The 27,198-nt window shown below is 35.3% G+C and overlaps 2 protein-coding genes across 5 annotated transcripts; both read left to right on the plus strand.

Annotated features, from left to right (window-relative positions):
• The first annotated feature begins 1,732 nt into the window (after nucleotides 1-1,732).
• Nucleotides 1,733-25,964, plus strand: LOC142525014 (E4 SUMO-protein ligase PIAL2-like). Of its 4 annotated transcripts, none has more exons than XM_075629179.1 (16): nucleotides 1,733-1,982; nucleotides 15,960-16,032; nucleotides 16,622-16,687; nucleotides 17,137-17,202; nucleotides 17,289-17,371; nucleotides 18,073-18,124; nucleotides 18,213-18,284; nucleotides 21,904-21,971; nucleotides 22,081-22,129; nucleotides 22,211-22,295; nucleotides 22,382-22,483; nucleotides 22,666-22,717; nucleotides 23,073-23,154; nucleotides 23,790-23,906; nucleotides 23,984-24,805; nucleotides 25,061-25,964. In XM_075629179.1, the coding sequence occupies exons 1-16, from the start codon at nucleotides 1,828-1,830 to the stop codon at nucleotides 25,733-25,735; spliced, it is 2,619 nt and encodes an 872-aa protein (XP_075485294.1). In that variant the 5' UTR covers nucleotides 1,733-1,827; the 3' UTR covers nucleotides 25,736-25,964. The 4 variants fall into 4 exon arrangements, with proteins under 4 accessions (XP_075485294.1, XP_075485296.1, XP_075485297.1 ...); XM_075629180.1 differs by having other exon boundaries at nucleotides 1,734-1,982; nucleotides 23,103-23,154; nucleotides 25,061-25,963; XM_075629181.1 differs by lacking the exon at nucleotides 23,790-23,906.
• Nucleotides 6,549-10,559, plus strand: LOC142525015 (uncharacterized). Its single transcript, XM_075629183.1, has 4 exons — nucleotides 6,549-8,029; nucleotides 8,122-8,946; nucleotides 9,037-9,155; nucleotides 9,245-10,559. The coding sequence occupies exons 1-4, from the start codon at nucleotides 7,306-7,308 to the stop codon at nucleotides 9,752-9,754; spliced, it is 2,178 nt and encodes a 725-aa protein (XP_075485298.1). The 5' UTR covers nucleotides 6,549-7,305; the 3' UTR covers nucleotides 9,755-10,559.
• Nucleotides 25,965-27,198: the final 1,234 nt, after the last annotated feature.

Raw genomic sequence — 27,198 nt, forward strand, 5'->3', positions numbered from 1 at the left:
AAAATCTAATTGATATGAAGTTAATTGACATGCATTATTTTGTATTATGTTAAAAAATTTAGCCTGAATATTATCAAATTTCTGTCTCCGCTGCTTCCAATGTGGGCAGCTGTCCACATTGGGCCCAATGAAAACTTCGGCCATATTATCGTGTATGTGATATTGTGTTGTGCTAAAAAAATATATTTGACTTATAAAATTCAATGTTTGATCGTGAATTTTTGCATTGATTATTTATCACATCAATCAATAATTAATTATTTATTTTACATCAATTAAATCATTGAATATAAAAAAATACATTTGACTTCTTAAGTTTAACATTTGGTTGCGAATTTAAGTATTGATTATTTATCTTGCATCAAACAAATTATTAATTATTTATTTCAAATCAATCAAATAATTGAGTATAAAATTACAATATTATCTTCGTATATTTTAAAATTATATTTATTTATTATTAAAAAATATAAATTTGTAATTTAATACCTTATCCAAAATTTAATAAATCAAACTAAACATGTTATTATTTACCAATTAATATTCAACATCCAACTCAAATTTTTTAAAACTCACATAATTTTTTTACACAAAAATATTTGAAAGACGGTCTCACGAGTCAATTTTGTAAGAAGAATTTCCTATTTGGATTATCCATGAGAAAATATTACTTTTTATGCCAAAGTATTACTTATTATTGTAAATATCAACAAGACTGACATGTTTCACGAATAAAATATTCGTAAAACAGTCTCACAAGATATCTACTATTTTTTTATCACATCCAATCTCATCCATCCAAACCAAACGAGCCTTAAAGTTACCTAAAAAAAGATCATACACAAAGTTATTAAAAAAATTTCACCAATTCTTAATTATTTTTCATGATATTTGATTTTAATATTAATTTTATATATCTTTCTCAAAAATTTTATATTATTTTTGCAAACAAAATAAAATATGATATTTATGAAACCGCGTAAAGCAAATTCACACACATTTTTTAATATGATATTTGATTTAACAAATTCTTAAATAATTAGTTTTTAATGTCGAATCCAATTATCAAATAACATTTTAAATTTTTTGCAAAAAAAAAAATTCTAAATCATTTTAAAAATGAAATTCTAAATCATGAAATCAAAATCTAATTTCAATTTCAATTCCAATTCAATTTCAAATTTAAATATTTTTTATTCACCTAAATTCCAAACAGTGTTAATTTTTCCTTAGGAAGTGAAATTGGACCGAACCGAAACTGAAAAAAAAAAACGATTTTTTTCGACTAACCAAACCGACCGATTTTAGCCACTAAAACCATTAAATAGAATCGATAAAATATCGATTATTTCAGTTACCGATTCGGTTAGCCAATCAATCGATAACCGAAATAACCAATATTGAATTTTTTTTAGTTTTAACTCCTCATCTAATTTAACTTAATCCAAACACTTAATTAAATAAAATAATAAATTGTTGAATAATTATAATGGTTTATGACTTATTATAATAAAATCGGACTTTTGTTTAAAGCTCAATATTTTTTTTTGATATGTTTAAAGGTCAATATAAAAAATTTGTAAAAAGACAATAATAATTATAGATATAAAATGTCGATTTAATTGGTTTAAATGATTTTTTACATTTAAAGCCGAACCGATTAAACTAAGTTGTCCGATTTTTTTTAAAAAACCGAACCTAAATTTCAATTTTGATCAGTTGCACACTCGTCATTTTCCTCACAAACTTAAATATCACGAGCCCAGTTTAGTAGGGGGTGGAATAACAGGGGTTTTCCAATTCTGACGACGGAAAAAGTTTGAAAAGATGGCCGATACGGTCGGCGTTGGTGGCGCTGTCCTCGATGCGTCGAAACTGAACGCGTTCCGAATTTCCGTGGTGATGGATCATCTCCTAGGTCACGTCCGCAACACCATTGAAAACGACACGGAGTTCTTAAATCTTTGCCTTTCCCTGTCCAGGTAATCATCCAGTCCATTTTACTTGAAAATCAATGCTAGTTGGGCTAGTTCAACTCTGATGTGACCTTAAATTGCCGTAATAACACTCGTCGATTTAGTTCAAACTCTAGAAATTTAGCTTAGAATTGAAGAGAAGAAGGGAATTTTGTGTAGAAAGAAAACCGAAGTCTCGAGCAAAGTGATAAGACTAAGAGAAAAGCTGAGGAAAAGGAAGAAATCTGTCAATTCTCAGTAGTCTCAAAATGCAATATTTTTTTATTTTTATAGCCTTATTCCAATATTCTAACAAACTACTTATCATAGTAATTCTACATCAATGACATCAATTTGTCCATTGCTAATATTGCTAAGTATATATTTATTACAATTTTCTATCGTGACTGTTGTGTGATTTTTGCTCACAAGGGCACAATGTCAAGATATAGTATATGATGAGTAGAGAATCGTTATGAGGATTGAAAATTTGTATTCACGCTAACTAATATAATTAAAATAATCTCAACTTTAGTTAGAAAATCAAGACTTAAAATTTCAATAAACTAAAATAATTAAATAATTCAGAATTTCAAGGACGACTTTGGGTACAAGATCTGATATGGGTTCTAGATACAAGATTTCACTCGACTTTATTAATGTAAATCATATTAATTGATGATATCACCTATTCCAATTTATAGCCAAAAACCAGTAAGTGTTATTTGTTGCTCTCTCGAGTGCCGAGTAAACATTATCATTTTAATGTCAATTGTCAATATCGATATTCCTATCAGAAATCAAACATCAAAGTAATTTAATCAAATTATGTGGTTCATCTAAGCCTTCGAACTCTACAAAAATCCTAGGTCGTCTCTTTCTATGATCCTATTTAACACTCCTCTCCCGAGTGTCAAATTTCGGATAAAGTTAACATCTAAATTGTGATCATCAAATTGAAAAGCAAATAAAATAGGAATAAACAAATAAATTATAAGAACAAATAATAATAGAAAAAATAATATTCAAACATGAAAGTCAAATCTAGTTATGTTAATATCTAGAAACAACCAATAAGATTATGATGAAATAATTACACAGACGTATTCAAAAATATCATTATAAATCAAGAAAGGGAATAAAAATCACATATTAAAGTTTGTTCTCCGTCCCCAAATGAATTTCTTTCGTCTTGTGATTCAACTATCCCTTGTCAATCGCTCTCACATCCAAAATTCGTGTCCCAAGCCTCCTTGAATGTGTAGTTGTGTGTGGTGTGTTGTATTGTTGGATTTTCTAGGATGAAAGTACGATAAAATGTCTCCTTGAGTCTCTCAGCTGTCGTTCCTTCAAAACCCGTCCAAAGGTCCTTAAAAATATGTTAAAAGTCGTTTTTAAAACCATAGCCGCTTAAATTTCCTTGTGCACCTGAATATGTCCGGAAATATTATTTTTTTCTGAATTGCTGAGAAGCGTGGGTGCACTATTGAATTTGTCCGGAAATATTATTTTGTGAAGATTAGCACGGGTGCGCTATGCAAGGTAGCGCGGGTGCACTACTGCTTTTGAATTCTCATCTTTCCTCCTTCAGGCTTTCTCTTCCATATCTTCGTCCCATTCCACGCGTTTTTACATCACAAAACGATTGTTGCCTAAATTCCTGCAGAAGACACAAACAAACACCAAAACACATAATACTGCTTGAGAACTACACAAATCCAAGTTAAAACACATAAAACATAAGTGCAAGCACAATGTTCAACTCTCATGAAGTCGACACACATGGTGATCCACTTTGAATGGTTTTAATTCATTGACCGGCAAAATTGGTTGGGCCTACCAAACACAGTAGGTTGAGTTGGAGTTCGAGTCGTTCCCTCATATATTGAATAACATGTACACAGATTATTATTAATAAAACCTAATATAGACAAATCAAATTAAAGGAGTAACTGAAATTATTGATTTAAATTTAAACTAACAAAATTTGCCAATTTTTTTTATTTAAAAGATACGATATTATATATAATATAAAAAGGATCAAGTTACAAAACAACGGGCACGATATCCACAAGTTCGTAGAAAATAAAAAACAATTTGATCACAACATCATTGAATGAAACTCCAATCCTTAATCAAGTCTGAAATCTATAAATGTTTGAAAACTGAAATATTTCTAGTCCACGTTGTAGCTCTAAATCTGATGCTATCCCAACGCTCGTCAATCGACTCCGCTACATTGTGGAAAATCTTTTTGTTTCTCTCCAACCAAATCGACCAGAAAATGCAATGGACTACCACGCTCCAAAAAGTACCGCTCCTCTTACCAATATTACCATCATTAATTAAGACAAGCGTATCACGCGCTGATCTCGGAGTAACCCATGCAAGACCCAACTCGTTCGAGGCTTTAGACCAGATACCAGCCGTATAAGAACAGTGTAATAACAAATAATCTCGAGTCTCCCTCTCTTCCCTGCAAAGTAAACACCAATTCGGACAAAGTGCACACCGAGACCATCTTTTTTGCGACATATCACAAGTCGGCAATTTTCCCATAGCCAACGTCAACGAGAATAGTTGAACTTCATGTGAAATCGGTACTTTCCAAATAGATTGAAAACAAGGGAAGAGAGAAAAGTTAATGATTGGCAAAAAAGACTCGTAGAAAGATTTAATGGAGAAAAACTCTGAGGAATCCCCTTCCCAAACCCTCATATCCGAAGTACCCACCTCCGACCTAACAATATCTAAGACCCTAACAAAGAACTCAATTCAAACTATTTGTCATCCCTCAAATCCCTTTTGAAGTGTAGATCCCAAGATAAAGATGAATTAAGACCAAGTACATTAACGTCAAAGAAACGATTAATGGGCTGATTATGTGGTGAAGAAATCTGAAATAAGGCTAGACACGATTAATGGGCTGATTATGTGGCGAAGAAATCTGAAATAAGGCTAGACAGAGGTCTTTAAACGAAGAAACTCCCCATAACTTGTCCTCCCAAAATCTAATGATAGCCCCCTTTAACCACCGAGCTCACTAAAAGATGAAACACCTGGTGAGTTCGAGAGATAAATTTCTAAGTTATTCTAAAAGTAACATTTCTAGCTAATCCCACATCCCATCCATTATATTGCATCCCATATTTGCTTTTAATGATCTTTTTCCACGACTATTTCTCCACATAGCATCTCCACCACCATTTCCCCAACAGTTCCTTATTACTCAAACAGATATTCCCAATCCCCAAGTCCCCTCTATCTTTCGGCAATCATACTTGTTACCATGCGACCAAATGGCAATGCGAGTCTCCATCAGCTCTGTCCCATAAAAAAATTGTCATTGTTTTCTCCATAACCGCCGCCACACCTTTTGGTACTCTAAAAAGAGACGTAATATATTGGAAAGGCACTCAATACTGCCGAGATCAAAGTTAATCTGCCACCCCTCGATAAAAATGTTTTCTTCCAACTAGCCCACTTCTTTGACAACTTAAACAAGACATCTTCCCAAAATCTCGCTTCCCTAGAATTTCCCCCTGATGGAACCCCTAAATATTTAATAGGCCACTCCTCCCTCCTACACCCAATCTCTGTATGGCTAGCTCTTCCAAATCGACATCTGTTTAATTCCCGACAATGCATTTTTTTCCAAGTTGACATTTAATCCCGAAATTTGACAGAATGAGTTCAAAATCTACAACTTGAGCAAATGACTTTCAGTCTTAACAAAAAACAAAGTATCGTCCGCAAATAGAATATGTTATATCTCCACTTTCTCTTTACCAACTTCCAATCTCTGGACCTCGTTCTTTTCCTTCGCCTTATCCACCAATCTTCCCCGCACAACTATAACTAGATTGAACAGGAAGGTGGAAAGTGGATCCTCTTGCCTCAGACCTCTCACCCCCTTGAATTTGCCTCTCGATCTACCATTTATAAAAACCGAGAAAGAAACAGACGATATACAACCTTTAATCCACATTGATCGTTGACCGATGATTTCAGTTGGAAATAAATCTAGCAAGCGGACTAGATCAAGTAATAGTAATTGATTGATGAGTCCAGGTATCGTACCCACAGAGATCGATGTTTAAATACTAGAATATGAATTATTTTTCCTAATTCAGGCTAATCAAATTCAAATGAGATGAGATAAATTAATCGAAATTAAATTAAACAATTTATATAAATTAACTAAAGCAAAAATAATCCAAACTATTAATTTAGACGAGAATTCAAATTATCTAAAAACGATTAAGGCGCACAACGATAGCGAGACAAACTTATAATCACGTGTCAAATTCAAATCCAATAAATTATTTAATTAATTCACTACGAAATTCCCAAAATTATTTATTAAAGGATTTCTCGAATTAATAAATCTAATAAGTCTAACAGTCCAATTATTCCTAATTGATTTTAATTAGATTCAACCGCATTAAATCGCTGTGAAATTTCAGTTTTTCAACCTAAAGTCACACACTGAAACCGAATACTATTTCTAGTCAGTTTAACCATTAGTTGATTGATGTATGAAGCAAATATTAATCTATCGCCTTCCGGTTTTAAATTAACCGACAAATATTCAATTTAATTGGCCAGATTAAAAGAACACATGGTAAACGCATAGTTGTCAAAGGCGCGCGCCTCAGGCGCTAGGCGGAGCTTCAGCGCCTTATGGGCAACCAGGCGACGGTGCATGGGTGGGCGAGCGCCTTTAGCGCCTTGAAGCCGCCTTTCTCCGGGCGATAGGCGTTCCAGTCGTTGCGCCTTTTTTTCAGAACCATGATCGCATCGCATAAGCAGGTTTCTCCTTTATTTTTTAATGACCCAAAGCCCAACTAAATAAGCCCATAACTAATTTCAGCCCACAAGTAATTTATTTTAAAAAAAAGCCTAGTTTTGCTTTGCATGTCGATACGTATTCTCATTTCTCCCTGTCGATTGAAGCTTCTGCCGCACACCATTCTCCCCTGCCTATTGAAGATTGAAGCTCCTGGACCTGTTCTCTGCCACAGCCGCAGGCTTCTGTTTTCAGGGCAGATTCTTCATTCTTCTCTTTCAGGCTTTTGTTTTGCATTTATTTTAAAAAAATAGCCTAGTATGGCTTCTCATCCTCAATCAGAAAACACACAACCAGATGGGGATAATAAGAAAGACCCCGGTTGGAAGCATTGTTATTTGAAAAATCCAAATGATACTAATAGTGTGACGTGTAGGTTTTGTGGCTTCACGTCCCAATGGAGGAATTTTTCGAGCCAAACAACATATTGCTGGGAATTCAAAAAATGTCAGAAAATGCAAAGAGTGTCCTCAAAGTGTCCGTGATGAGCTGCTGAATTATATGAATGAAAAGAAGAAGCAAACATTGAGAGCTTGCGGTGGAATGAAGCAAGATTTTTGCCTTCTTGATATCGATGAAGATGAAGACGATGCAGAAGATGTACAACCAAGCAAAAAGAGAAGTTTGACTTCCATACACGAGGCTGGAACTGGAAGTGGCAGTGGCAGTGGCAGTGTTAAAGGGCCGATGGATCTCTTTATCACGAAGAAGAAAACCAAAGGGGGGAAATTGAGGCAAACAAACATAAACGATGCTTGTGATAAAGAGCTTAGAGATCGAACAGTTCAAAAGATAGCTCGTTTCATGTATCAAGCTGCGATTTATTTCAATGCTGCCCATTTAGATAGCTTCAAGGAAATGATTGAAGCCATAGGTCAGTACGGGCCAAATTTGAAACCACCAAGTTATCATGAATTGAGGGTACCACTTTTACAGAAAGAAATTACCTACACAAATGAGTTGTTGAAAGAAAACAGAGATGAATGTGAGAAATATGGTTGCTCAATTATGTCTGATGGGTGGACTGATAGGAAGCATAGAACATTGATCAACTTTTTGGTTAATTCACCCAAAGAAACAATGTTCTTGGAATCTGTGGATGCATCCGCCCATGTCAAGACTGGAACCATGTTATATGAGTTGCTTGATAGATTTGTAGAGCGTGTGGGAGAGAAAAATGTCGTGCAAGTGATTACAGACAATGGCACCAATTATGTTTTAGCTGGTAAGTGAAGTATTGAAATTTTATTTCCTTGGATATTATATTACATATAACATAAATTGATTTTTTTTTGTTTTGTACTCTTTTTTTTGTAGGTAAACTTCTAGAAGCAAAAAGACCGAATTTGTTTTGGACTCCATGTGCTGCTCATTGCATTGATTTGATGCTAGAGGATATTGGCAAAATTGAGGTGGTTCGGAAGACTATTTCTAGAGCAATTGCTCTTGTTGGTTACATTTACAATCATGGAGGTGTTTTGCACATGATGAGAGAATTTACTGGAAACAAAGAGCTGGCAAGACATGGAGTCACCCGTTTTGCTACTACATTTCTCACTTTGCAAAGCCTCCACAAACGACAAAAGGCTTTGAAGAGAATGTTCATATCAACACAGTGGATAGAAAGTAAATGGTCAAATGATATAAAGGGTAAGAAGGCAAATGATACTGTTTTCAAGCCTTCATTTTGGAATAATGTGACATACACCCTTAAAGTGATGTGTCCTCTAGTGATGGTTCTTCGCATTGCCGATAATGAAACAAGGCCAGCGATGGGTTATATCTATGAAGCTATGGACAGAGCAAAAGAAACAATTCTCAACTCCTTTGATAACAACAGAGAGAAATGTAAAAAAGTGTTAGAATTTATTGATGCTAGATGGGATAATCAGCTTCATCATCCTTTGCACGCGGCAGGATACTACTTAAACCCATATTTTTACTATCACAATCCGAAAGTTGAGACGGATGCAGAAGTCACAAATGGGTTGTTTGCATGCATACAAAGATTGATTCCAAGCCATGACGTGAGGGATAAGATTATTATGGAGGAGTTGCCGGTATATAAGAACTCGGAGTCATTGTTCGGCAACGAATTTGCCATTAGAGCAAGGAATAATACAGACCAACCAATGGCGCCTGGTATGTGTTTTTTTTTGCAAGAAGTTAAATAGTTAAATACTTAAATACTTAAATATCAAATGAAAATGATGAGATACATTTTTTTTTCAGCGGATTGGTGGAAAATGTTTGGCAATGGTACTCCAAATTTGAAAGAATTTGCTATCGAAGTTCTTAGCCTCACATGTAGTGCTTCGGGTTGTGAAAGGAATTGGAGCATATTTGAGCATGTGAGTAAATACTATTACGATATTACATGACTTCTTTCACTTTTCTTTTCAATTTATAGTTTATGATGGTTTCGTCATTCGCGTCACAGATACATTCAAAGAAAAGGAATAGACTAGATCACAAGAAACTAAGAGATTTGGTATATGTGAAGTACAATCAAACACTCAAGGCTCGTGCGGCTAAGAAGGATAAAAGAGATCCTATAGTTTTGAGGAATATTGATGATTGTAATAATGAGTGGTTGATTGGAATGATGGAAGCTGGAGAGGAACCTGTTTTTGATGATGATGATGATACTTTGACATGGAACGTTGTAGCAGAGGCTGCTGGAGTAGAAGAAGAAACCAGACATACTAGACAACAACGGACCTCGAACCCTATTTATAGGGGAGCTTCAACTTCTAGAGGCAAAGGTAGGGGAGGACGAAGAGGTCGGGTGACAAGCCAAACTACTCATGCTCTACAATCACCAATGGATGTAGATGAAGAATCTACTGACGAGGGAGAGTTTGATGATGATGTGTTGAAAGATGATTATTCAGATGAAAATGTGGAGGATGGTGATGTGGATGAAATGATTGAATTAGAAAGTGATTGATCTGAGTCTAGATTGTTTTGGAAAAATTAAATTGTCTAGCATAAGATTTGAATGTGTTGATTTATCGACAATATTGAGATATTTTTGTTTTTTGTTACTTGAAGCTTTATTTATTTAGTTTTTCATATAGTTCATTTTTATTAATAGTTGATTTTTAGTAGAACATAAATATAAAATACATTCTCTCTATATTATCGCCTCGTGGCTAGGCGATCGCCTTTTGTCGCCTAGGCGTTCGGGCGCTAGGCAGTGGCTCGTCGCCTTGACGTCGCCTAGCGCCTTGACAACTATGGGTAAACGACATCAATCAATGAATAAAAATAAATAATAGAATTGAATCAAACTCAAAGCATCAAAAATAATTTGTCTTGGCTCTATAATGACCTTAGTCTATAAAAGTCTACTCCTTAAATTCAAAACAAAAGTGCAAATCCATATTTAAATTCAATGAATAAAACAAAATTAAAAAAGAATGAAAGGAATTCTCAGTGATTTGTGGTGTGTGTTGAGAAATTCCTTTTGCTTCTGCCTTCAATCTTCCTCCCTTCAATTCTTCTTCCGTGCTGTTGCTACTTCACTGTAGCCTTTTGTTCTGCACTTTCTCTCTCTTCCTCTGCTGTTACGGTTCTCCCCCTCTCTGTATGCTTCTGCCTCCCTTTTATCCTTCTAAATGGGCCTCCTCCTTCAATTCTTTTTAAGCCCATCTCCAACTTAAACCTTGTAGATAAGATTGTAGATTTTATTTTCAAAGATGAGACTTCATCTTTGTCAAGATATGCACAGATTTTTCTTCCAAATCTTCAATATATCAAGATAATAAAATATAAGAATATTTTATTTCTTTCTTTTGGTATTTTCCTCCTTTAAAGTCTTGTAAATTTATTTTACTTCCAAATTTAATCATTTTTCCTCTTTTATTCAAATATACAATTCTTAATTCAATTAAGCACATAATTAGGGATAAAAAGTCTTGATAAGCACAAATAAAATCCTTGAATCTCTATAGGATTTGGGCTTATCAATCGTATCCAAGCATTTTTGATAAAATGCCATTGTAAAACCATCTGGCCTAGGAGCCTTCGATCCATCACGCTCAAACACTACTCTTTTGATCTCAAACTTTGAAAACAGTGTCTCCAAATCCTTTCCCACCCCCTCTCAATAGGACTCAAATCCACTCCTTAAGTGTTCCACCACCCCACTCCTTCAGATTTTCTGTAAAGGTTACTGAAAAAATATAAAACAGAGTCTTCAATCTGTCTCTCATCCGAAACCACTGACCCAAACATCTTTATCAACGACCTATTCCTTCGCTGATTCAGTAGTGAATGGAAAAATTTTGAATTTTGATCCCCATCCCTCAGCCAGTTCACTTTTGTTTTTTGACTTTCAATTTGATTCCTTCTAAACAACAACTCTTCCAAATCCCCTTTCACTCCCTTTCTTTCCTTTATTAAATCCACTGTCCAATTACCCCCATCTCTCCCTCGTCCAACTTACTGATTTTGTTTCTAATTCCGCGAGTCTCACATTCACATCCCTAAAAACCTCTTTATTCCATTTATTTACACCACTTTTAATTCTTTCGAGTTTCCTCATGAATTTGTACCTTTCCACCCTTCCCTCAGAAATGGTTCACCAAGAAGCTAGTGAATATTTGAAGTTTTTGTGGTTCAGCCATGCATTCTCGAATATGAAAGGAGACCGGCCCCATTTAATCTTTGAAGTATCGAGCACAACTGGAAATTGGTCAGAGGTAATTCTTGGAAGTACTGTATGTCTAAAGATCGGGAAAATATCCTTCCAACCCCCTACGAACAAAAATCAATCTAATCTGCAACAGATCGGTGTATCCTAGAAGTTATTCCAAGTGTATTTAACATCCGTAAAGGTGGTTTATGCAGTTCCAGTTCATTAATCAAATTATCGAAACACAACATGCTTGTGGTTATGGATGAGCTATTCAATTTTTCACTCAAGGATCTCACGACATTGAATTCCCTTCCCACACACCATCTATCACCGCAAATTGCTCTTAGTCCGTCAATTCATCCCAAAATAATACTCTTTTTCTTGGCTTACATGGACCATACACTGTTGAAAACCACCATCTGATGTCACCATTCATTTCAATTTCAATCGAAACCGAGAACTCTCCAACTAAATTCTCCTTAACCTTGACCAGTCTCGGATCCCACATCAGCAATACGCCTCCTGATCTTCCTACCGCCGGTAAAAAAACCCATTCGATAAATCTTGTTTTCCACATGGTTGCAACGAAACGTCTATCCACCGACTCTCTTTTGACTTCTAATAACACCATTAAGTCCGGCAAATGTACGAATTAACCCCTGTCGTCTGGCTGCTCTCCTTTAATGTTCCAAGAGCAAATTTTCATAAAATCACCTAGAGAGTCCCTATGAGATTGTCCTTACTCATAATTAATCCCACACTTCAAATTATTTAATTTAATTATTTTTTTTCTTAGCTCTTGACCAACTCTCCCCTTCCGCGCCCACTTCTATCGATTTCACCCCGACTCCTTTACCTCATCCTGATGCGTGCTCGCTCGCTAGCTTTGCCCTTCTGAAAGTCTCTTCCTCCTTACCCAGCTCATCACCCAACCCCGGTTGCCCTCCCCCACCTAAAAGCCGAAAGATAGAATTAAGGTTGATGGAATGTTTTAGAATTGAAGACTGGAAACAAGAAAGTACCTTTCCTACAATCGGATTCGTATATTCTTGTTGACGTGGCCTGTAATTATGCGAATTAACTTGTGAAGATTCAAACAACCCCTTAATATCCTCCACGACCTCCTCAAGATGTGCCGAAGTTTCTGATTGAAATGATGTAGGGCTATCTGAAACAAGAGACTCATATCCTTCTACAGAGCAAACATCTTCTGAATTTTTAAAATTTATGTCTTCCCAATCACCCAAACCATCACCCCTCATCAATGTTCCTCCCAATTCATGTGGCCATTCTTTGCGGAAAAAACATCCGATGACCCGACCTTATCAATTTTTTCGATGTATTTCCTTCTGCAATATGTCTTCTTGAAAGTGCACCCAAAATTCATTGACCGGTTCTCTACACTGAATCCGTCTGCCCCCTCATTTTCTTGCTTCTTCATAGTTTGAATCAATAATCTTTTGAAATCGCTGACATCATTTAAAACTATCCTTTTTAAAATCTTTATTTCTTTTCTTCCTAGCAGTGGTGACGACATAAAGGACTATCTTGCTGAACCATTCTCTACTGCTTTAGACTTTTCACTGCTTTGTTTAGCCATCACCTCCTACGCACAAATTCCATTCCCATTTGATTTATCTCTCTCTTCTTGATCTTTTCTGTGATCTTGATCTTCCCCGAAGTCCATGTCTGCTCTATTTGTACCATTGCTGGAGCCCACCCAAACACATTCTCTTCTTCGAATATTCGAATTCCCCCACCTGCCATCATCCTCGTCCTATTGACCACCACCTGGGCATAAGATTGACGTTCATAATTCTCGTAAGCTGCAATGTCAATGGTATTAACAACTAATCCGATCTCTATCAAGCCATCTTTCAATGGAATTTGCAACACACTGTTAATTAATTCACCTTGAATGCCTCTCACTTTAATCTTAGCTGCCGATAGATCCCTAAGCCATGTAGTGTCATTACTAATTTCCAACAAACCACCACAAAGATCCCCGATATTCTTGAAAGTATCAGTCGACCATGCGTCCAAGGAAGTACAAAAATCCTGGCCCAACTGTTACAGCATTCATACACCATCTCCTTCCTATTAATTTCTGGATTCCATATCTCGAAAGGCAATGTGACCTTTTTGTCAAAAAAACCTCTCCTCAAGTTAAGGGTAGTACGTAGACTCTTCTGGATTGATCAGCCACCACACTGCCTTGTTCGCTTGGAATGGAAAAAGAGCCCTCATCTTGACAGACCACCACACTGCCTTGTTCGCTTGGAATGGAAAAAGAGTCCTCATCTTGACAGATTGAGCAAGGACAATCCGAACTAACTCCCACGGTGATAATGATCGCTTCATTCCAATCCTTGTCCTTACATATATTGCAGCAATCCTTCACTTCCTTCTTCCCCGTCTATTGCAACCTCGATGTTTGTTTCTGAGATACAATATTAACTCTCCCTCATTCTATACCCTGTTGATTCAAAATCTGCTTCTTTCCTCTCAGAAAATTAGATTTAATGTTTGCTAACCTTTTCCAGCCCCACAATTTGTAACCACTTGGCAAAACGATGAGTTGTTTACTGCCTTGCTGAGAGAATTTAGTCACCTCCAAATAGCTACCTCGCTTGTTGGTAAATCTTTGAATTGAGAACACCGCATTAATGCGCCTGAAACTATTAAAGCCAAGCACGAATGGGTTATTTATAAAATCTCGTTGTATTGAGTAGATCCGTTGTGCTCTACCCAATCCCTGCTTCAAGCACATAACATGCGTTCCTGGTCCGCTCTGTCAAGCAAATCAATTCTCCCCAAGACCCCATCTTATCAAGAACAACTTTTGTTCAATCTTAATTTCTTCCTCCCGTCGCTTGTGAGCTGATACTTGATGCAATCTCCGCTGCTGGTAAAACACCCTACTTGGGACAGTCATTTGGTTTCCAAGAAAAGTAAAAGTCCAGCAACAGATAGAAACTCCGACGATATGAAACAATTATAGTAATGCAAGCGGAAGAATTTAAAGGTCTGATTCAGAAGAGAAAAAACCCCCGACGGCCAACTGCCTGTGAAGAAAGAAAGTTGCCGGTGGACGGAAGAGATATAAGCTGAACGGTGACGAGGTTTCTGGTCGGAGTTTGGCAACTATGTGACACATTTTATAATTCAATTTAATCATTGAAACTCGTACCCGATGAAATCCCCTTAAACATTTATCAACATGTTTATAGAATTAATTTGCCCATTTTTATTCAGCTGTTTTTATATTTTTATTTAAATTTAATTAAATAAAAACACTTTAAATTTTTTGGAATCCTAGTTTTCACCGAATGATGTTTCTAGTAACCAGTATGGAATTGATTCAACTATGGAGTCAAAGTTTAACCATATGTTGATCAATATTACGAAGCTAATTTTAATCCCTCGCCTTTTGGTTTGTGAACAAACAATAACTATGTAAACAATAGAGCACATTATTCACAGGCAATAATAAACTAATATCAATTAATAATTAAAATCTGAAAAAAATAATTTCGTTGAAATTAAAATCAAATATCAAACATAGTCTGGCTTTGGATCTGTCGTGGCCTCTTTCGAAAGAAATTTACCCCATAAATACTAAACAAGGAAATAAATCAATGCATCAATTTATGAAATAAAATTCAAGAAAAGACCAAGCATTAGGGCCCGGCCACGTGGGTTCTTTCTTGGCCTTTGACTTGATTTTGACCATTCCTTTTTTGGTTTTTTTAGGGAACTTCCCTAGGGCTTTGCTTATGTGGCATCCTTTTGTTGATTTTTCGGCATATTTTATTTGCTTTTCCAAGCTTCGGTCAACACTACAAAACAATTTAAAACACTACGGATAACTGTGAAAATCGAACGCACATAAGCCAGATAATGTATGAAAACGACACAAAATTATACACAATACGACGTTTTCTTTTCGTGTTGATAATTCATTTACCAGTATTTGAATTAATATCTTAACTCAATCTATAAGGTAAACACGAACCACTTTACCAATACTGACCCAGTGTTGTCCATTCCCAAGAATCTCCTTTCACATCGTCGACTCTCAACCAAGGAACCAATGTTATAGGCTCATGATTTCAAGAGAAGAACACAACACCCAAAAGAATTGCCTATTAGATTGAAGAGCTCCTTAAACATTATAAGTGCTCTGCATTTTGTTGTGCAATCACTCTGGGACACACAGCAGTCATAGAGAGTTGAAGTTTAATTCGATTTTCTGCACGTGTTATCCTGACACATGAGCAACTCCAAAGACTCATGTGTTGAAATAAATGAGGGAGTGCCTGGGGTTCAAATTGAGTACTTTCTTTTATAATATTGTTAAAAACCCACTTTTATTAAAAGTTTGAGTCTTTGAGCCAATGAAAGTGGTATCAACAACATTTGCTCTGGAATTGTATATAGGAGATAACACTAACAAAGTACCGTATTTAACTAGTAGTTTTACTGAGTTATTTTTGTTCATTGGCAACTGCAGAGGTATTGATTTTGCTGTTTTACACTACGAGGTTCCAAGCAGAGTGCAAGAGTTACCTTCTCTGTTAAATCAGGTGACTTTGGATAAAAGTGCTGTTTCTTTGGGTCTTGCCAGAGGAGTTGATTTGCACTGGCAGAATACTTGTACCCTATAATTTTATTTTTTTGGTCACAAATCATTAATTATATTTAAATCAACATCATGATCTGTAGGAAAATCAATAGTTCGTTTCAAATTCTGGCTATTAATATCCATTACAAATTGTAATAAAGTCCATACATGTCTTTTGGACATTTACGTTGCACTGCTGCATTCTAATACTATTCCATAAAACTTGCATGCTCAGTTCTGATTTTACGTTATTTTTCGTCAAAGCATTATGTAAAATTTGAGTTCTGCATTGCTTTTTCTCCTAAGTCCCAAGTAAACTAGTTAGTCCTGGCTTTGTTTTATTTGGTTCATTAGCCTGAATGTCTCTTATCTTCTTGTTACTTGCATTGTTTATATGTATGAGTGCATGTTGTCTCGAACACCAGAGTTCTGTCTTACACTTTCATGAACTCATGCTTTATTGGTTATGAACTTTTGATGCCATTCTTTTTATTTCCTTGATATGATGATATAAGGATTTTATCATTTTTCTTCGTTGATCATCTGTTTAGGTGTGCCGGTTTAAGAACAATGCCCTCCTGCAGTCAGCTATAATGGTTTTGATGATTTCTGTTAAGGTTAGTTATCAGACAATATTTGGTGTGATTGTGTTGTGCTTCATTTTTATTAGTGTTTGAACTTTGAAGTGATCTTTTTATGGACCCCATTCATTTGAAAGTGCGAGGAGTTCTATATTTATGTATAAAGTATTTGGACCACTCCATGCACTGCCAAACATCATCCTTCACTCGTAAGACAGTGGAAATGAAATTTTCATGCCCGAGTGCACCCTGCTTAAAGAAGCCTTTTTCTGGAGTGATTATTAACCCCTGAAGTACATTGCATTATGAAATATGAAATAATTCAGCTTTCCTACTTCTCGCATAGTATCTTTGTAGTAAGATATCTCATTTTCCCGTTTTGAATCCTATGTTCACATGAAGGAGTGTTGGATAAAAATCACCTAGAAAACAACTTTATTCTTCATTTTCCAATTCTGACAGACACTTCATTATTTGGCTGGCAGAATGCTTGTGAATGTGGGTGGTTTTCAAATAAAGATTCTGATGAACTAATTAACCTGGTGAAGGAGGTTGATCAACAATTGAGTATTATTTTATACACAACAATTTTTCCTGTTGGTTGGATTCATGTTAAAATTTATTTCTTCACTTTTAGATGGCAAGTAATTTCTGTGGCTCATCAAATTTTGGCGACAAGGCTACCTGCTCTCTTTCTGTTACCTCCACAATTATGTCAAGGTAAAATATTCGTGTCTAATCTTTTAAGAAGTGACACTGTGGTTCCAACTTGTCAGAAACAATTGCACGCCTGTTGTTAAATTTCCGACTTAACTGGAATTTAGGTCTCTGGGTATAAGCGCGCACACATTATTTGCTTCTCCAAGACTTATAGTGATGAGTAAAAGTGCGGTGTGCAAGCAATGCATCTTGACAAATTCTTTTACTGAGGGATTGACATTAAGATAGCATAATCACTTTTTTTCTGCTGGAGTGGGATGGTTCAAATTCTTTGCCTTATGTCCTCCGTAGCTCCATTGGGCTATGTTAACATGCTATTAATCCTTTGATTCAACTGTCAATAATCTATATTGTTGAGCTTGACATATTTTGATATAATTACTGCAACTCAGTTGGCAAGGTGATTGTGGTATTAAGTCTTGTAACCATGTCCAGTTACAAGAGAGAATAAGTACTCCACAGTTTTATGTGAAATTGTATATGTGCCAAAGCATCTGATTCATTGTGTTCATGATATTTATATCTTGTATTGAACCTCTAATATTTCTGAACATGTTGTGGTTACTTTGTTACTTCCATTTGCATACTTGGCTTTCTATTTTCTTTCTTTAATTTTTGTAAACTACGATTTATGTGTCTTGTCAAGGGTTTTTTGCCATTCAACCTGCAACTGAAAGAATTGGGTGTATGTGTGTCCACAGGTTCTACCCGAGAATGAGGATGGGTCATAAATTAGTTTTCCTTGAAGTCAAGGTGGTTATTTTGCCTTCCTTCCGCATGCTTTGGCCTCATATCATTTTAACTGCTGATATCATTAGTGCACTTTGTGTTTGCTTTGTAGCCTGGGTTCAATGCTTATGTGAGTGGCTTCCAGATACCAAAAACTTTAAATCCTTCTCCGGGCCAAAAAATAGTAAGCATGCAAAGCTCTCAAGTGCAATATTTTATATTCAGGAACAATTCTGTGATTGTGCGACAACTAGACAAAGTGTATTGTTTCTGTAATTTTGCTGAATCACATTACCTGATGTTTCTTGTAAATTAGCTTGACTGTTTGATCGCTAGTATATGATCTATGGGAAGAAAAAAAAATCACTAAAACATGTGAGTTGATTTCATTTTTTTTTTCTTTTTTTTTTGGGCTAAAGTTGATTTTCAAATATAAGTTGCAAATGGTGTTTCTCTAGCAATAGTTGGCAACTAGTTCAAACAGAGTTTTCAGTTGCCTTCACGTTTTTCTAGACAATTATGATGAAATTGTACGGGTAATTGGTAATGGTCACATGTGACACCATAGATAAAAACAATTGAATAAAGTAGAAAGAAAAAAATACTAAATAACTGTCATCTTGTACACATTGTTCCTTAACCCTTGTACTGCTTATCTTATAACCTTTGATTATATGGAATCATACATGTATATTATAGTCTGTTTTTTCTTTGGTCCGACAGATGCAAGATCTTATGGTTTATGCTACTTTTGGTTCAAGATTTTGTGGTGGAAAGTGGAAAGGAAAATCGAAGTCAATTTATCCTGTTTTAAGCTTAATTAAATAAAATGTCAAGAAATGAATGAGAGTAAATTAGTAAAGATGTACATGAAAACATATTTGAACATCCTTCATGTTTTCTCTTATAACAAAACAAAGAAAATGCAGGGGGTGTCGGTCAATTCTGGTGGTTTCGGGTCGGGTTGAAGCACGAGTATTTAAAAAAAATTCTCAACCCAAACCCGAACAAACCCGAAAACTATTAACCCGAGCCCGAACAAACCCGACCTACCTGACCATCCCGATATTATTAAATTTTTTTGAAAATATTTTTTTAGATATATGATTTTTTATTATGCAACATTATTATTCTATTATTTAACAAAATAATTAAATAAAATTTAAAACACATACTAAATATTTTAGTTTAAATATATAATAATAAAATATCTCCTAAATATATGATAATTATGTTTCGGATTTAAGTATAAACTATTAATTACTCCATACAAGAAACAATTGTTTAGAAAATTCAAATACTTCACAAAATAAATATTATATTACATGATTATAATTTATGAGGTCAATAACAATAAAAAAAAGTTCAATCTTCAAAAAAAACTCAATAAATTGTTTAAAAAATCAATATTTTACAAAATAAATATTTGATCAAGCATCCTCATTTATGAACAAATTCATTAATTTGAAAGTCTACTTGTAAAAAATTTAAAGTAAACTTACTACAAAAACTAACAATTGTTAACAAAAGAATATTAAATGATGAAAATTTATGATATCGATACATATATTACAATAAAAAAATTCAAAGATACAATATATAAATATGTAACTAATATTTTTTAATTCTTTATAAAAATTTTAAAAAATTCAAGTCATAGTTGATCCCAATCTGATTATTTTTTTGGGTCAGATTTCGGGTCCATCCTAAATTGACCCGAACCCGAAAACTCCCTGTGAGAACTTTTATACTACGGAAACGAGGTCTCAGTCAGAATCTTCAGAAGCTCCCAATTCTAACCTGATTTTTTTCAGGTCGGTCGGGTTCATTTTTGACACCCTCAGAAATGCTCTCCTTTTTGTCCAATGAAATTTAAGATCCAATGCAACCGTAATAAATGCTTTCCTTTTGTCCTTCATAATGTGATTCAGATGCTTCTGAGCATGTAATGGCAAAATAAAGCTGAATTCTTAACCAGGTGGTCTTTAACAACATGTTCTAGTTTAGGGGATGCTATGAATTGTATTTGTTCTACATCAATTATAATATTGTGTATAAACTCAAGAGCATTTAGCGTTAACACTGTCTTTTAGCTTCTTTATTTGGTGCAAACATTACTTTTGCTGTGGGTTGTAGAAATGGATCACTACAAAACTGATTGTTTTTCCCTTCAACCTTAACTACAGCGTATGTTGTTCATTTTTGTCGGAATACTTTCTTAGGGATGGATTAATTAAATCTTTTGTGGTGGGAGCTTTCACGAGGCACTAATGGCTGGTGACTTATGACTTTACCTTATACTGGACCATAAAATACTTTTTTTCCTTTCGACCCTGGGTTTTTTGGAATGATGTGTATTGGAAAGTAAAGCGACCAAAGGTAAGGGTTTCCTCCAATGCATGACGAAGAGTGAAGAGTATAATATACCTAAGGGTATCTTCCTATAGCGTTGAATTATGGGACACAAATAGTGTTTATTCCTTTCTTGCACCTATTATAGATAAAATTACCTATTATAGATAAAATTCTTTCTGTGTCTTCTTTTGTTTTTGTTATAACTTTTAATTGTTTAACAATTTTGCTGGTTTGCATCATTATTGGAGTCTCTTTTCCTCCGTGCACCTAGTATTGATGAAATTATTTCCGCATCTACTTTTGTTTTTCTTTAACTTTTAATTGTTTTACCATTTATTAGTGCGCATCGATATTACAATTATCTACTTAAATAATCTGTATGATCATGCTATTGGTTCTGTCTTGGGTTTCTCTTAAAAAAGTCGCCATCTTGTTTTTGGTGACATAAAACAGCACCTCGTGCAACTCTGAATTAGTGAATTCACAAAAATAATAGATGTTATATTTGAGATTATTTTATCTTTTGGTTTTGGGATCTTGTGAACTTTTTAGCGGGATAGTGCTTACTCTGCATATTTCATATATAAGACCTCTATATAACGATATGCTAATTTGGGGGCCGGGGGTGGCATGGTTGGACAAATAAATATATTTTGTATCTCTGTAGAGCTGCAACCCCTCCTCAATTTGCTTCCATAGTTTGAAGACCCATCCTGTCCACAAATGCTGACATTAATGAAAAATGGAACTTAGAATATCTAGCTGAGCTCTTTAAGACCTGATACTTTGATACGAGCTTTATTCCTATTGTTATTCACACTACCTGTTTTACTGAGCATCAACAAATTTGCTTCTCAAGATTATGTTTGCATATCATGAATAGCCTTTAATTATATATCAAAAGATCTTCTCGAAGGTAGATGTTCCATTGTAATTGGAAGCAATAGAAAGAACCTGCTTTGAGCTTACAAGTGACTCTCTTTGGGGTATGTTCACCCGAAATAGAACCCACCTTGTTATAGTCATTTATTAATTTAACTTGATGCGCTGGACCCGGACCTTATTTTAGTTACCATCTTAAAGCTGTGGAATGGTAATCTCATTTGCTTGAATAATTGAAGCTACAATAGGGTTCTCTGATTTACTGATTTGACCAATTGTAATTTATTAGCAGTACATTATAATCCACTTATATACTGAAGTACACAGCTTAAGCCTCAGCACAATAATAAAATACAGGGTGAATATGTGTTTTGAAGTCCTTTATCTTGTTCTTGGTGCTTGTTCTAGGACATCTTGTGGACAGAGAGTATCCGTTCATAAGTGTAGAGCACAACTAGTTGAAGCGAGATGTTTCTTTTTACTGTATTATGTTATTCTTTAAATCATGAATAAAGTTTCAGAGATATCTTTAATTTTTTCTGGATGATAATTCATTTCATCTACAGATGTTATTTGTGGCCCAAGCAGATAATATAATGACATCTTCCTGCCTCACTACCCCCTCCAAAGTCAAGTAATTTATTCTTTTGCTACTTCGTCAATATTTTCATTTTGAGCATAATTAGAGATGTTTCTTTCTTCAAAATGAAATAATTTAGCATTTTCTATATTTATGTCTGCAGCTTTCTCGTGAATGGGAAGGGAGTGGAGAAGAGGACTACTATTTCCATGGTTGTTTAAATTAACTTTGGACAAACTTTTATATTTAAGCTAATTGTATTGAGAAATACTTGTATTTTTTCTCTCAACCAGGATACAGGACCTCAAATCCCGACAGATGTGACACAAATGCTGAAATACGGGTCGAATCTTCTTCAGGCTGTGGGTGAATTTAATGGTATAAGCCTCAGGTTGTATGTCTGCAAATTTTTTTTTGAGTTCAATATGTAAAGGTGTTTACACCCAACGTCGACATTTGTGAAGGGAATTATACTATTGCACTTGCTTTCATGAGTGAGATGCCAAACCTTGAGAGTAGTGCCCTTCAAGATTATGAGCAGCATGCTCTCACAGCTGTGGATTCAGGTACCATTAGTAAAATTTCTGGAACTTATTATTGGTGTCAAGTTGGCCATTGTTTTGCTACTTTTTAGTCTGAATAGCATTCATTTTAGAATAACATGCATGATAACATATGTTCCTTAGTGGAATGCCTGTGCTCTTTAACTGCTCATGTTATTTTGCAAACTTTAATTTTCTCTGTGTAGATTCTGAAATAATTGAAGGGCCATCAAGGATATCGCTTAATTGTCCTATTAGGTAAACCTTGATTTTCGTTGCTCAACTCAATAATGTTCTTTAACATTCATTTATGCACCATTTACATGGAACTTAACAATTTTACAGGGCACCTCATTCTTTTGTTAGTATTTATTCATCGCGACAAAGCAAAAGATACAATGTGATATCTGGTCACAACACCACCAATCATTGATAACATTATGAGATGTATCATCTACAGTTTTGATCTGTGTTGCTCATCAGTTCTGGAATTTGGATTTTGACTTCAACTCTAAAAACTACCTTCGTCTTTCTTGTTTTCACATTTTCCTTCAGGTTTTAGGTGGCCTTTTTACCAACTCCATTCAAGTAGCTGCACTCTTTTTTACTGCAGATTTCTTACATCCCTTTTAATCTTGAACAGCTTCAAGCGAATTAAAATTCCTGTCAAAGGATATTCATGCAAACATATTCAGGTAATTTTAGGTATCACATGGTTAGTTGAAAGAAGTTGCACTTGACTGTCAAATGTGATCACAAAGTTAGTTGAAAGAAGTTGCACTTACTGACAAATGTCATTACAAAGACCATACCTTTTATTTTTAAAGTTGTGTGATAGTTTAATATACAAGCATAATTTCTCCACTCTAATCCCATTTTGACCCGCGGATACTGAGTTTCTTTTATGAAGTTATCAGACCATTACAGTATTGGTCTAGTTTCTACTTTGACCCCTCTATCTGATATGCTGTACCATTTACAACTTCTGATTTGTTGATTTTTGTGATGATTGTTACAATTGATTTATACTTTTAAGACCTGTGTATGTATGCAACTAGTGGTTGTTTGATGTGTTTGTTATAATTGATTTGTAACTTTTAAAATGTGTGCAACTGGTGGTCGTTTGATGCAATGATAAATCTAAGATTAATAACGTGGGGAGGTGAAACCATAGTTCTGTTGAGCTAAGAAAATCTAAGTTTTCGAAATCTTCACTCGTATTTTCTGTCGGATTTCATAGCCTTGCTTCTCATTTTTTTTAAACATTCTTAGTAAGTTTGATTTAACATTCTTAGTAAGTTTGAAGTCTTGCGTTTTCATTTTGCGCCAGTGTTTTGATTTTGACAACTATGTGAGCATAAATTCAAGAGCACCATTCTGGCGCTGCCCTCGTTGTAATCAACATGTTTGCTTCACTGATTTACGCATTGACAGTAAGATGGTCAAGGCAAGTATATTCTCTGCATTTTTGTTGTATTCTTGAATAGTTTTATTATTAGGTTTATATGTTTGGAGCTTTTTCAGATCCTGGAAGAGGTTGGGACAAATGATACCGAGGTAATTTTTGCCTCAGATGGATCTTGGAATGTTGCGGCGGGAACAGATGACTCTTTACAGAAATCAGTGGCCAAGATCTCCGATAATGCGCAGGATGAGCATACACTATTTGAATTTGTTCCATTGTCGAAAGCTCCTGTAGATGTTCTTGATCTGACTGCCATTGATGATGCAATATGTACTATTTCTGATGATGAAATTCAAGACGGGATACTTACCCCAACAAATGATGCTAACCAAAGTAATGCATGTCTTGATGATGACTTCTGGTCTGGATTCGTTCTGCCAGACTTTGGACAGGTGTCATCACTATCAAACGCACCTGTTGATGGTATTTCTGCCACCGCTTCAAACAAAATTGTGCAGACTCCTGTTTTAATCCATCCAGTTGGTCCAAATACTCCAAATCAAGAACTTGAGGCTGTCTATGGCAATTCACTTGTTACATCCTCCGTGCCACAAAGTGAAACTTCTTTATCAACTACTCCACCATTTCAGCAGCACCAATTTGGAAATTCATCTGTCACTAACGAGTATGTAAGGTTCCCGTCTCTAACCAGGAATGTTACCCGAACAGCAACAGCGGTTCAGGCCCTTCCTGCGCAGACATTATATTCTGTCCTTCGAAAACGGCCAAGAAATAATGGGAGCACATTTACCCAGAATAGTTCATCAGCAACTTCTCAAGCCTCACCACGGGCCCAAATGATTCCCAACTCAGTTCATATGAATCCATTTTATGCTTCACAGAGGTCATCATCTCCATTGCATCAGTACATGGGTATGCAGGTAAACTTGTGCTCTTTACCTGATTTAGCAGTATTTTGCAATGTAGCCAAGTGATTTCCTTATAGATTTCCTGATAGTTCAGATTGTTTTTATTATTAAAAAAATCTATGGGAGATTTTTCAACTCAAAATGGGCTCAAAATGGGATCTGTGTTCTTTATGCTTCTAACACAGTATGAAGGCTCGTACACCCACAAATACACTTATTCTGTAACATCTATACCCTTCTCAAACTCTTCTTTGGAATTGTGGGCAGCAAAATAACTCATTTCCTTCCATTCAATCATCTCAACCAAGTGTTCCAGATCAAGGCAGGAATTCTTTTAGTGCTTTAAATGAACGTCGTAGTTCTACCCCACCTCACCTTGGTGGCCCGAGGATGCCATCATCTGCTCAGTCACCTGCGAACTTCTCTAGGCCTCAAAGCCAAGTTGGAGTTTCACGGGACCAAACCAATCTCCCGACAGGGGCAGTCACTAGTCAACAAGTTGGTATGTCGTTATCTGTGCCCGCAAGTGGACTGATGGCTAGGCCTGTCGAGGCATCTAGAACAACACCCTCATACATGATTCCGAATAGTCATAGGATGCCATCAAGAGACCAGGTAAGTAATCCAGAAATTACATCTTCTCAAGGTCAGACCACTGCTGCCATTGATTTAGCAGAGCAGAATTGGCGCCCGGCAGGCCGTATGCGTGGAGCCTTATCAGGTCAGGCTTACACTGATGCTTTAAACCAGTACATTCTTCGGCCTAACCAGCAAGCTCAGGCAGCGAGGCCGTCACTCCCAGCTAATGTCCCAGCACATTTGCAATCCTTGATGACCGATACAACTGAGCAGCCTGCAGAACTAAGCCATTCTTCTGGAGCTCCGGTTGCCGGGCCCGAGGTTTCAAGCAAATTACCAGAGGTATCATCCGGGACAAAGTGATTTGCAAGATTGAAGGGAAGTAGTTAGTTGTACAGCTTGCATGTAGAGAGGCCAGTTTTGCCCCTTGAGGCCTTTATGCACGTGAATTGTTGTAGTTTTTTTTTAGTAACTTCCGCCCGTGTGTGCATTGTCTATTTGTTGCCTACATATTATACTTGGGTTTCAGTATATTTTAGATATTCAAAAAATGGGGATGTATTCATTGCCAAGGAAAACGAACATCTTTTGACTTAAAAATATCACAAAAGCGGGTAATGTATATGTTAGATCGAAATTAATTTAGACGGGGTGAATATTGGAATTTTGTTCCTGTTAGTTGAGTTCTCAATAAGTCAATCAGTATGAATTATGTAGAAATATGCTTACTGAAATAGGTTGAATAAATGTTGGGGTTTGATGAACAGTAGAAAGGCAAGTAGAGTCAAAAGTAAATAAGCAAAAGTTGTTTTTGCATGTTCAAAGATTTCAAAACTCTTACATTACTCTTTATTGCTAACAAAATGTTTGCATTAAACGACTTCGGTAATTACAAATAATTTGAAATCACTTATTGGATATGAATTAACATTATTTAACTGAAATTTTTAGTATCAATTTAAACATTTTGAGTAATACGATTTCTGAATCTCAGTTACACAAATTTCAGATAGAAATTTTAAACACAAATTTGTTTCTCAAAATGAGCAGATAATGATTTATAAGCGTGTGTTGACTATTTCAGTTTGGCTCAAGGAAAGTTTCTTTAGAGAAGATAAATTTGTTTTTGACATTCCAAATATAGATGGTGTAACTGTGTAATCTTCAGAGCTTGTTCAATTGATCTATTTATTGTTTAATCTACAATGGTAATTTTTTCAAAATGTGTCTGTTTCTAAATGTAGATGTCATTGTTGCCATTTCATCATCCTTTCTGACATATTCTAGTAGTGCTCCGAAACCCGACATTCTGTTAATGTTCAATGATTGTTAGAACGGTTACGGAAAACTTTATCTGTTATTTTAGCTAGGCCAGAATCTTTAATCATTGATTATACTGATTGTTCAGGGAATGTATGGATTTGGACTGACTAATACTAGATAGACTATCAGTTGGGCTTCATCAGTCAACCTTGAATCGTTTGGCTATTGGTATCCTTATTATGTTTTATTAGTCCGTCTTTGTAATCAGTTAGAATTCTTAGGAAATATCTTCTTATGAAAATTCAATTTTTCTCATTGAATTCAGTTTGCTTAGATTCGGTAATTTTTCGTTGGATCAGCAACATTATTCAATCACCAAACTTAAAATGTTCCAAAAATTTTCCCTTTTTTGTGTTTGACAAAATTATTAAAAAAAAACTGAATTCATAATTCTCAACAGTATATGCAACTAATTATCTAATTGACTATATAGACATTGTTATTCATGTATCATCTTCTAAATTGACCAAAGTATTTTTCAGTAGGCTTTTTCTGCGCATCAG

The sequence above is a fragment of the Primulina tabacum genome, chromosome 14 (genome assembly GCF_025594145.1).
Source record: "Primulina tabacum isolate GXHZ01 chromosome 14, ASM2559414v2, whole genome shotgun sequence".
NCBI lineage: Eukaryota > Viridiplantae > Streptophyta > Magnoliopsida > Lamiales > Gesneriaceae > Primulina > Primulina tabacum.

Excerpts from the sequence above, each read along its gene's own strand:
- LOC142525014 (XM_075629179.1), top strand. The coding sequence starts at position 1,828 with ATGGCCGATACGGTCGGCGTTGGTGGCGCTGTCCTCGATGCGTCGAAA. Across the intron at positions 22,484-22,665 it reads TCTCACAGCTGTGGATTCAG|ATTCTGAAATAATTGAAGGG; the intron begins GTACCATTAGTA and ends TTCTCTGTGTAG. Across the intron at positions 24,806-25,060 it reads ATCAGTACATGGGTATGCAG|CAAAATAACTCATTTCCTTC; the intron begins GTAAACTTGTGC and ends AATTGTGGGCAG.
- LOC142525015 (XM_075629183.1), top strand. The coding sequence starts at position 7,306 with ATGAATGAAAAGAAGAAGCAAACATTGAGAGCTTGCGGTGGAATGAAG. Across the intron at positions 8,030-8,121 it reads CACCAATTATGTTTTAGCTG|GTAAACTTCTAGAAGCAAAA; the intron begins GTAAGTGAAGTA and ends TTTTTTTTGTAG. Across the intron at positions 8,947-9,036 it reads AGACCAACCAATGGCGCCTG|CGGATTGGTGGAAAATGTTT; the intron begins GTATGTGTTTTT and ends TTTTTTTTTCAG.